General features: G+C 40.0%; 1 protein-coding gene across 1 annotated transcript; it reads right to left on the reverse strand.

The window, feature by feature from the left end:
* Positions 1-6,429: 6,429 nt before the first annotated feature.
* Positions 6,430-9,871, reverse strand: LOC149132261 (uncharacterized). The gene is made up of 3 exons (XM_089364040.1): positions 9,673-9,871; positions 8,088-8,378; positions 6,430-6,862 (listed from the first exon to the last, which is right to left on the reverse strand). The coding sequence occupies exons 1-3, from the start codon at positions 9,734-9,736 to the stop codon at positions 6,690-6,692; spliced, it is 528 nt and encodes a 175-aa protein (XP_089220166.1). The 5' UTR covers positions 9,737-9,871; the 3' UTR covers positions 6,430-6,689.
* Between the last annotated feature and the right edge of the window lie 2,384 nt (positions 9,872-12,255).

The following is a 12,255-nucleotide window of genomic DNA, read 5'->3' on the forward strand; positions in this document are numbered from 1 at the left end:
ATATATACATAGACACACATATAAGCATAAATATTTATTATACAATATATGCATTTATGTTTCACAAATATAATGTATACCGATATATTCCATAGTTCATATATATTATACGTGTATATATACATATATATTTATTCGAGTATGTGTGTATATATCTATCTATCTATCTATATATATATGTGTGTGTGTGTGTGTGTGTATGCAGTGGCTCTGTGTGTATGTATACCTGCGTGAATAAATATGTATATATGTATATATATATATGTGTGTGTGTGTGTGTGTGTGTGTGTGTGTGTGTATGTGTGTGTGTGTGTGTGTTCACGGATGTATATAATCGTGAATTACCATAAATCTATTAATGTAAATGGAATGAGAATCGGTGATTCCTTCTTCTACCTCGTCGTATACACACACCACCACACACTTACATGTACATCGCGTCACACACGTACGCACACATTATGTATGAGTATATATATATATATGGGAGAATATACAAAAAATAACAACAGACGAGGACAGGTGGTGTAAATAACAAAAGTATATATTATATATATATATATATACACACATACATAATGTATATGTACATGTAGCGCCATCACACACACACACATGCAAGCATACACATACTCTTTTTTTCTTTCTTTCTTTCTTTCTCTCTCGCACACACACACACGCGCATGCACACACGCGCATGCACACACGCGCATGCACACACGCGCACACACACACACACACACACACACACACACACACACACACACACACACACACACACAGAACTCATATCAGTCACCTCTTTACACTTTGAACTACATCAATTTGCGATGTAAAATTATTATTATCATCATCATTATCATCACCATCATCATTTATGCTATTAAATATAAAAACGTGGGTATGGTGGAGTGAATGTGAATGAAGTGTACCAAGGAGTATAGGTTTAAGAAGATGGCGCGGTGTAGGGTGTGTGTGTGCTGGGATAACACTATCTTTGTCACTGTATCCCAATCTATAAGTTAGGAAATTGGAGTCACGCGTTCGATTTAATCAAAAGTCATGAACATAAATCACCATGGCGTGTGACTGTAGCTATAAACTTAGTTATAGGTAATAGCAGCAGCAGCAGTAGCAGTAGTAGTAATTGTTGATGTTGTTTGTGGTGTATGTATGTTTATATATATATATATATATACACATACACATACATATATGTGTGTATACATATTTATATATATGCATATATATATATATATATATATATATATATATATATATATATATATATTTATATATATGCATATATATATATATATATATTTATATATATGCATATATATATATATATATATTTATATATATGCATATATATATATATATATATTTATATATATGCATATATATATATATATATTTATATATATGCATATATATATATATACACGCACGTACGCACGCACACACACATAAGCAAATGCATTTTAATTTGGTAAACTCTTTGCATATTTCTTATGCAGCGTTTGATAGGAATTCCTTAATATCGAGATTTTAAGATCTGGCATTTTATGTTGTGATTCCATAAAATAGAATCTACTGGGGCCTGAAATCCCTGTACCTTTTACTGATAAGCTGATTTGGTATGTATTTTTACAGAGTAATTCATTCAGAACAAGGAAAAAGGCTACCATGCTATTTCTATGGGGAACTTTCGTTCTCAGTCGTCCAGATTGCTGATCCCGACTGTGGTCACCGCAGAGTGTCAAACTAGTGGCGTAACTTGAGACAGTCCAGCACTATTACACAAAGAAGATTGACTTGGTGAAACAGATAAGCTACTGGGAAAGGCTGGAAGAGCTGAAGATCGATTCCCTAGGGAGACTGCGTAAAAGATATGGAAGATTTTTGGAGGTCCAGTTCCTAATTTGCGAATTGAAAGCTATACCAACCACTGAACTGGACGGCACTGCATAATACCAAAGATTCTATCTCCTCCATCTAGAGTAAAGATCCAGTATTGTAACAGCTTGGGTTTCAAGGGTCCACAACTATTGAACATCTTACCAAACAACCTCAGAGATTTGCGAGGGGTGCATGTGGAGATCTTCAAAGAGCGTCTGGACAAAATTTCTATCTGAGATCTCAGATGAGCCCACATCGCAATAAGAGGTATAAAAAGGAGCAGCTCTGTCCAACTCACTACTTCACCGGAAACAGCACAGAAAACAACCCTAAACCCGCTGAGAGGCGGTGCTCCAGCATGGCCGCCGTGTCTGGCTGAAACCCGTAAAAGATAAAAGATAAAAGTTTATTCTGTATTGATTCGATACAAGAATCTAGTGACTGGTAAAAAAAAAAAAAAAGAAGGCAATTAAAAATAGCATAAAAATTAACTTATCAAATCCCTCTCTTGCCTTAAGAAGGAATTGAACCCGTAACTTTGGAATGTTTGTTACGATATATTTTTCTGTATTGAAGAAACTAATGAAGCAATTGTTTAAATGGCAGATTCTATGTGTTCTGAGAGATAGATGTCTTCTTTAAACTTAAATGGAATATTCTTGACGTTGGTATATTGACGAACGAATTTATTCCGCTTTTTGCGATGTTACTGGATGCAGTTTGTTTGAAGACGGAGAGTTACATAGCAAAGAAATCACAAGATATCTGGTAGGTTTAACAACTTTATTTAATAATAAGATAATATCCATCTTTCTCTTTATCGTTAATCAATAATATATATATATAATACCTAAGGCAGCTCTACGCAATATGAAATCTTAAAGGAAATATACAGGGTGTCCACAAAGTCTGGGTACATCGAGTAAATAAAATCATAACATAAACAATTAAATATAAGAAATAATAATTTCTTAAAGTATGTGTTAATCCTCATGTGGGTACATGGAGTAAATAAAATCATAACATAAACAATTAAATATAAAAAATAATAATTTCTTAAGTATGTATTAATCCCCATGTACCCAGATTTTGTGGACAGCCTGTATATACATATGTGTGTGTGTGTATCGTGGCCAGCACATATTAGCCGTTTAAAACCACCCAAAGACTGTTAATTGCTTAAATGTTTATTATTTGGCATCAAAATTTTCGAAGCACAAACAAATAAATGTTTAAATGGAGGTGAAGAGCTTTAATGTCTTTGAATGGCTGTAATTTTTGAAGTTTTAACTTCTGCTGCATTATATATCGATATGCAGAAGGTAATTTATTCCATCGCTTCACGGTTCTTCCCTCAAAACAATTTTGTATTGGTAATAAAAATAGGATTAAAGGAAAAAATAAAACCCCCGTTGCATGTTTTCCCTGATGGTTTTCTTGCGACAAATGACCATTGTCCATTGATATAGCATTTTAAAATTTATTCCTTTGAAGAACGCTTTACGACAATTTTTATAGAAATTCAGTAGGTTTTAATTATCGTTATTAAAGGCGGCGAGCTGTCAGAAACGTTAGTACGCCGGGCGAAATGCTTTACGTTTTGAGTTCAAATTCCGCCGAGGTCGACTTTGCCTTTTATCCTTTTTTATTTTTACCAGTCACTAGATTCTTGTATCGAATCAATACAGAATAAACCGTTCTTAATCGATATAGATTAATTAGTACAGGATAACCCCATCCTCATTTAGTATGGAACTATCCATGCAATATTTTTATATTTCGACGTTCAAGATCGTAGGTGAAAGTAGACACGAAAACATAATTGAAGATAGTGAGTTTTTTTGTTTTTTTTTTACCAATGTCTCCTCTTCTGAATATCGAATACCAGAACAGGTCGCATTACTGTGCCAGCACTTTCAATTCTAGCTACCGAAATGGCGTTCCTCCGATGGATTCCCGAACTGATGTTACTTAGGTTGCGTAGCTCAGAGATCAAGGAGTCTCTCCAAGTTAAGCCGCTGTTTCTCCGCATTCGTTGGTTACAGCTCCCGTACTACAGACATGTGTTTAGATTGCGGCAGGAAAGAAGCGCAAGACGGATTCTTCAAGCCAAGCCAACTTATTTCCTTTGTCTGTCCTTGTTTGTTCCCTCTATGTTTAGCCCCTTGTGGGCAGTAAAGAAATAAGAAACGTTAGCACGCCGGGCGAAATGCTTAGCGGTATTTTGTCTGCCTTTACGCTCTGAGTTCAAATTCTGCCGAGGTCGACTTCGCCTTTCATCTTTTCGGGGTCGATTATGTACCAGTTGCGTACTAGGGTCGATCTAATCAACTGGCCCCGTCCCCCCAAATTTCGGGCCTTGTGCCGAGAGTAGAAAAGATTATCAACATTATTAACGGGCGAAATGCTTAGCGGTCTCTTGTCCGTCCTTACGTTCTGAGTTCAAATTCAGCTGAGGTCGACTTTACCTTTCATCCTTTCGGGGTCGATGAAACAAAGATCCAGCTCAGCACTGGGATCGACAGAATCGGTTGACCCCTTACATCAAATTTCTCCGGCTTCGTGCCAAAATTAGAAATAATAATTATCATTAAAGTGGAGAGTTGGCAGAATCGTTATCACGCCAAACAAAATACTTCGCGTTCCGAGTTCAAATTCCGCCGAGGTCAACTTTACCTTTCATCCTTTCGGCGCAGTGTGACCAGCGATGTTTAATAGCATTTGATGGTCGGGTCGAACCGTGGTTATACATTTTACAAATGCAAACCTCGATAAGAAATCAAACCAATAGTTTGGTCACTCGTGCGGCTAGAAACAACCAACCCAGCTCTAATGATACATGGGTCGAAATAATCTTTGATACTCCATCTGAATGAATGAGACGAGGAGGCCACGGCTGGAATATGAATGAAAGCTGCCAGCTGGGTTGGGTCTAACTTGAAATTCAACAACATTTCAGGCAAAAACTAAAGCTACTGATAGAAATTGAATTTTGTAAGGGCGGTGGCATTTTTATTGAAAAATTAGGTGACATGAGAAGACCAGAGGCCATTGTAGTAGCTGCAGAGAAGGCAGGGAGATGAGACACTGAAATCTGTGGACCAGTGGCGGCTTTGCGCGCGTGTGTGTGTGTGTGTGTGTGTTACTGACTGGATCCTCTAAGATTTTTTGGCGAAAGTAAAGAATACGTACACCCGGTGTTTAGGGTTTTTGTTACGCCGAAAACGGGTGGTGTACGTATTCTTTACCTCCGCCGATTTGTTCATAGTGCTATGAACTGAGGAACTCGTGAAGTTGCCTTTCTTCTGATTATTTTAGAGAAATGTATCGGCCCTTTCTGTGTGAAAATATACGAGACGAAATGATGCTCTTTCCAATTGTTTCATACGCTACAATTAATGAAAAATAAAATATTTATCATGGCCAGAGGTAAATGAATACATACATTAGTTTCGAATTTTGACACCTGGTCGGCTATTTCGCGGGCGGGTGGGGGGAGTCGATTACATCGATTCACGTGCTCTGCTGGTGTTTATTTTATCCAACTCCGAAGCAATTTGCCCAGAATTGTTACCATGCCAACGGCGTTTCGTCCGTCTTTACGTCCTGAATTCAAAATCCACCGAGGTCGACTTTACCCTTCATCCTTTCGAGATCGATGAAATAAATATCAGTCAAACATTGCAGTCAGCTTGTCTCCTTCTACGAAATTGCTGGCTTCGTGTCGAAATTTGAAAGCGAAAAAGTAATATTAAAATGAATATAAGACATAAAATAAAATAAACGGTATCAAGGGAAGTAACTAACAATACTTAAGAGTTATTTCCCTTTAACGGAATTCTTTAGATAATATTTTCACAATATGTTGCTTTTTTACGGAGCCGTACTTGTATGGCTCGTGGTTTGATCTGAGACCGTGAGTTGAAATTGAAGCAGTTGCAATCAAGAACACACACACACACACACACACACACACAAAACTGTTGACTTCTCTCAGACATTTACTGCAATATCATTTGTCAGTGACCAGGTTGCAGTTTCGAGCGATAAAATTTTTCCAAAGGAAAGATTTCCGCCCGTCCTCCCCCTCCCCTCCAACTCATCTTTTATTCGGGCAGTTTACATCTGTGACCACACTACTTGATATTCCGTGACCGTCCAGACAATCAGATGTTGTTATACATCATTGGTCACAGTGCGATTTGAATCGTTTGTAGCTTTCGAATGAAGCCCCCACCCCCGTTGGCTAGGCGAGCAGTCCAACATTCTCACTGATCGGAAAGTGACCGATTTGCAGCTGCGTGGACTGGACCAACGTGAAATGAAATTATTTACATTATTTACATTTGACAGATATTTGTCCTCATCTTGTTTGTTGTTAACACAACGTTTCGGCTGATATACCCTCGAGGCTTCATCAGGTGTCTTGGGGAAATTTCGAACCTGGGTTCTCATTCCTAAGAAATAGAACCAGTGTTTGTTTATTATTGGCATAATGACCCCACCCCCAAGATACAACAAAATATGTAATTTTATATATTTTATTTGTTAGTAGTAAGGAAAGTAGTCGTCGGAGAATGGGTGCGATAGAGGGGGATGCGGAAACTAGAGAGAGGGGGAGAGAGGAATGGGATAAGGAGATTGTTAGTTGGGAAGAGGGGTGAGATAATTCATAAGGGTACAGAATACAGAACAGAGGATTAGTAAATAGCAAGCATTGAGTAGGAATTGAGCCCTAACCCACGACCTTCTCGTGTGCAAGTGTAACAGTTTAGAAGGAAATTAAATCAGAGTGAGAGAAATGACCAGTCACATCGGTTCTTGAAGCGGTCGAAGGTTAATCCGGGAGGACAAGACTTCAAAAGCATTTTGTTCTCAAGGCAGACAAAATACGAAGAATTGTTTCTTGGATTTGGAAGAACAGCGAATGAGGAATGGCATCGTCGGTCCGGTCGGGATTCTAGAAGAAAATAACAGGAATGTCAAACATCATTATTATTATTGAGTGAGAGCAACGTCTGCCACCAAAGTGAGACTGGGGTAAAATGTACCAAAGATAAGGGTACACCAAGCACGTGCATCACAACCATATGTGCGCGACATGGTGATAAACAGGGCATGACCTCGCAGGTGGGGCCCAGTTAGAATTTTCTTCAGGTCGAGTAGCCCATCCGGTCCAAAAGGTCCCTGAATAAGGGTTGTTTAAGGATGTTGAAAGAAACACCCATGTTTCCAGAGGTGAATTGTCCAAACCCCGAAAGAATTCCTCTCAACACATGGCTATGATGCTCCCCCAGTACTTCTGCTCATGATCAGAGATGCTCATATCATCAGCCACTAAGGAACGTACTCAACTGGTTGAGGTCAAACAACTAACAAGCAAATCTGTGGCATTGAGCAGAATATTCGCTGTAGACCATCTTTTAAACAGAGACAAAACAATGTACATAACACTTCCGATCGGTTAAGATCAGAGGCCATGAAAGTTATTGCTTGGTACTGCATCAGGGCATCATTATTATTGTTATTGTTATTGTTATTGTTATTATTATTATTATTATTATTATTATTATTATTAAGGCGGCGAGCTGGCAGAATCGTTTGCACGCCGGGCAAAATGCTTAGCCGTATTTCGCCCGTCGCTACGTTCTGAGTTCAAATTCCGCCGAGGTCAACTTTTCCTTTCCTACTTTCGGGGTCGATAAATTAAGTACTAGTGAAACACCAGTGTAGAAATGCTGCCCTTGGGGCAAAATTTGAAGCCATCATTATTATTAAGGCGACAATCTGGCAGAATCGCTGGCGCGTCGGACAAAATGCTTAGCGACCCTTACTTTGTGAGTGAATATTTTAGACAGAAACTATGTGAAAGCCTATCGTTGTGTGTAACTTGTATTTGTACCCACCCCCGCTTAAATACAGGTGTTGGTTTGTTTACGACCTCTTAGCGGTCCTACAAGAAACAGAATAAGTACCAGGCTTAAATATAAATGCTAGGGTCTTCGGTAAAAAAATGTCCAGCCTCAGAGAATATTAACTTCCTTGGGAAGAAGGACATCAGGATGTAGAAATTCTGCCTCAACGAATTCCTCCTAACCACTGCAAGCATGGAAAATCGGACGTTAAAACGACGTGCACACAGATAAAGAGGTGGGGGGGGGGGGGAAATATTGTTTTGATCTTACCTGAGAAACTTCTGGCAGATATAAGTGTGTTGTGTGTGGGCTCTCGGCACGAAGAATCCTTAGGAAGAATTGGTGGGGTTCGAGGACAAGGTTCATTAGGGTCTCGAGACGAAGGTGGACACTGGGACTGACATTCGGGCACCCGCCATATATAATCACACACCATATAACGGGGATTGAAAGCCGTTCCTTTCGGACAGGTCAAGTGCTGGACATAACCCCAGTTACATCTGTAGAACTTATGACAGTTTCTTGGGTCTCTTTTGTAAGCACCATGTCTGTAACATCTCTCTAGAGGGGAGAGAAGAAACGAGGTGAAAAAAAACTGATAGACGTGTGTGTAGGACTTAAAATAAACTTTGCGAGCAATGTGATAAACATGATTGTAATAGTAATGATGGTGATAACGTACCAGTAATACACTGGTGCATAATGTCAGTAGTCGTACACATAACCTTCAACAGCTGATGTTGTAATCAGGACAGTAGTGGGAGCATGTGTCGTTGCAGTGCGTTACTGCATTCACCATTCGTCGATATATTCCCGAGTCCTCCTGGGAGATCAGTCTATCAGAGTCCCTAGTCAGCTTCCATCTCCTCAAGATACATCCCCATCTGCCCTGAACCATGTGACACGTGGTCGACCAACATTGAGCTGTCAGCCCAACCGGATCCTCGGTGAAAAAAGAAGAGGGTAAGCGTTGTCTGTCTCAGAAAATCGAGTTCCATAGCCAAACTGTCTGAGCTGGCGCTTCCGAATCATCCAAGTAACGTCTCTTTATTCAGATGTTATATTTATTTTTAGTGTATATTGTTGTTGTTGGCACGCTTACGACGTCGGGGGTTCCATTTGATCCGATCAATGGAACAACCTGCTCGTGAAATTAACGTGCAAGTGGCTGAGCACTCCACGGACACGTGTAACCTTAACGTAGTTCTCGGGGAGATTCAGCGTGACACAGTAAGACAATGCTGACCCTTTGAATTACAGGCACAACAGAAACAGGGAGTAAGAGTGAGAGAGTGTTGTGGTAAAAGAGTACAGCAGGGTTCACCACCATCCCCTGCCGGAGCCTCGTGGAGCTTTAGGTGTTTTCGTTCAATAAACACTCACAACGCCCGGTCTGGGAATCGAAACCGCGATCCTATGACCACTGGGCCATTGCGCCTCCACTTTAGTGTATATAACTAAAATATAACCGTATTAATCGGTGTTGGAGATGACTGGCTCCTTTCAGCACCAGAATGAATACGTCACTCTATTGTGAGCTGTATTAATATCCCTGAGATTTGCTCGACCCACTGGTGTTGCTAAAATAAGGATCAATCACATTGGTGTATCGGTTTATTTATCGAACCCGTGTAGTTGATGAGAAAACTTAAAGTTAGGGAACAGAGACGATTGTGATGGACTGACGACGATTTTGGTGAAAACCTCGTTAAAAAGTATTAGCTACGAAAAACGTAGTTGTGGCTTTAAATGACGCAAAACAAATGGAAAGTAACCCCACCCCAAACTGACATGGAATCAAGTCTATAATGCGGTTAAGACGGCCCTGGTAAAAACTAATTAAAGATATTCTTACCGGAGATTACAGGTGTAACAATGAAGAATATAGACACAAGAATCCACTTTAGTTCCACAGACATCGTTGAAGTTTATTTTAAACCAAGAACTCCGTTCTACCTCGTGGCCAACTTCCTCAAATGGAAACCTTTTCTTTATCTTTATTCCTTTTTTCTTTCTCTTTTTTCCTTTCTTGTAATTTTTTTTTTTTTTTTTTGTAAATATGTTTGTGTTCCTTGATTGACTTGAAAGAAACTTTCACAACTCACACCACTACGTCCTGCACCATAACATCAGAACTGCCACCACCATCCTCACCATAGCTACCTACAACCACCACCACCTCCTACCCCTACCGTCACCCGTCCGCACCACCACCCACCACCACCCGTGCCCTCCCCGTTCACACCTTCATTACTTCAAGGTGCTGTGAAAACAAACACCTGCCTAACTATACAAATAATTACTGAGGTAATAAGTTTCTTTTTTTTTTTACTGGTTTTAGAGTTTAAGTTACGACCACGCTGGAGCCCTTTATATCAACTCCACTAACTAGTCTAGTACTTATCCTATTGATCTTCCATTAAATGACTAAGTCTACTTTTGTAAAGAACCAAGACTGCAAAAAGCACCCGCACGGACGTGCACACACGTATGTTTATATATATATATATATATATATATATATGGGTGATTTTTCCCGAGCGTCAAACTAAAACACTTGCTTGTTGTTCATACACCTGTCTTCGTCTTTCGTTTTTTTAAAAATTTCAACTATATATATATATATATATATTAGATGATATATATTTTTTTTCTTTTACTTTTTTCTTTTATTCGTTTGTCATTTGACTGCGGCCATGCTGGAGCACCGCCTTCAGTCGAGCAAATCGACCCCAGGACTAATTCTTTGTAAGCCTAGTACTTATTCTATCGGTTTCTTTTTGCCAAACCGCTAAGTTACGGGGACGTAGACACACTAGCATCGGTTGTCAAGCGATAGTGGGAGGACAGACAGAAACAAGCACATGCATATACATGCAGTATATATATATATATATATATATATATATACATACACGACGGGCTTCTTTCAGTTTCCGTCTACCAAATCCACTCCCAAGGCTTCGGTCGGCCCGAGACTAAAGCAGAAGACGCTTGTCCAAGATTTCACGCAGTGGGACTGAACCCGGAACCATATGGTTGGGAAGCAAGCTTCTTATATTTATATATATTCTACGACGGGCTTCTCTGGAATAACGTTACTCGATAAGATGCAGAACTCAGAAATCCGGGCGTCTCTCCAGGTCGAGTCCCTCCTTCCCTGCATTGAGGGGTCACAGCTCCTTTGCGATGGACATATGATTAGAATGTTGCAGAAAGAATCGCAAGACGTATTCTTCAGGCTTAGCCAACCGGTAGGAAACCTAGGGATAGACTGAGTGAGATGGGTGGACAATACTCCATGGTCTCAGTTGGTCAAACTTGGGAATCCAGCAGGAAAGCGTAATGATGGTTACTTTTGATAGGACCCTATGGTGGACGTCCCTGAGCACTTTGGCCTCACTTTGACCTTCTCAGGAATAGTGGAGAACTGGATGGATGGAGGGAAGACTTTGTTTGAGCAAGGGATCACTGGATGGCGTTTAACTCTAAGATAGCTGTAATTGTGCTGACCTAAGATCAAAGGTAATCCCGCCATGCCCACCCTGAATTTTTGTTTCTTTTATATATTTGTCATTGGACTGCAGCCATGCTGGAGCATCGCTTTGCATAGTTTTAGTCGAAGAAATCGACCTTCGTACTTTTAAGTGTGGTACTTATTCTATCAGTTTCTTTTCGCGAACCGCCAAGTTACGGGGCCGTAAACAAACACAAGGTGTCAAGCGATGTCACACGACGGGCTTCCATGCAGTTTCCAACTGCCAAATGCACTCACAAGGCATGGGGCAGTAGATACTTCCCCAAGGTGCCGTGAAATAGGATTGAACCAAAAACCACATGGTTGCAAAGCAAGTTTCTTAACCGCAGTTATGCTGGCTTATTGATTTTTCAGACTTGTAGGATGACGTAATTAGATTTTTTTCTGTTTCTAAAACAGTGAAATATAATTTGAGGGAAGTTTGGTTGTTATTTCCAGCAAGCAGAATGGCCACTTTGAGGCTTCTACACGTTGGTTGGTGAGGTTACGTAATTGTTGGTGGTGGGGGTGAGGATGAAAAAAAAAAACGGAAGGCTGTGTTAATTAAATATTTTCTTCACAGGTAAATAACAGGTGGGAGTTGAAACAGGTATTATCCTTTCAGTCAATAAGGCGCTGGGAAGATGAAAGTACTGACACACACACACACATGCATAGTACCATGAGAACGCACACACTCACTTGCATATACTGATTCACACACAAGCACACACTCCCTCACATGCACAAGCACTCACTCGCAATGACTCATTTACATGCACTCACGCACATGGTCTAAAGTATAGGATACCTTGCACAATGTCGTTCCTATTACATAGACGTGATGGTCACGGTTGGATCACTTTAGTCATAAATCTGCGCAATCGCAGCTGACAAGTGTATGGCCGTGATCATTTCTAT

Source organism: Octopus bimaculoides, chromosome 16 (genome assembly GCF_046866305.1).
Source record: "Octopus bimaculoides isolate indiv1 chromosome 16, ASM4686630v1, whole genome shotgun sequence".
In the NCBI taxonomy this organism is placed as follows: Eukaryota; Metazoa; Mollusca; class Cephalopoda; order Octopoda; family Octopodidae; genus Octopus; species Octopus bimaculoides.

What these genes read in the sequence shown, in the direction of transcription:
- LOC149132261 (XM_089364040.1), bottom strand. Translation starts at nt 9,736, where the DNA reads ATGTCTGTGGAACTAAAGTGGATTCTTGTGTCTATATTCTTCATTGTT. An exon ending in TGTTACACCTGTAATCTCCG is followed by an intron (nt 8,379 to 9,672) that starts GTAAGAATATCT and finishes TCTCCCCTCTAG; the next exon opens with AGAGATGTTACAGACATGGT. An exon ending in ATCTGCCAGAAGTTTCTCAG is followed by an intron (nt 6,863 to 8,087) that starts GTAAGATCAAAA and finishes ATTTTCTTCTAG; the next exon opens with AATCCCGACCGGACCGACGA.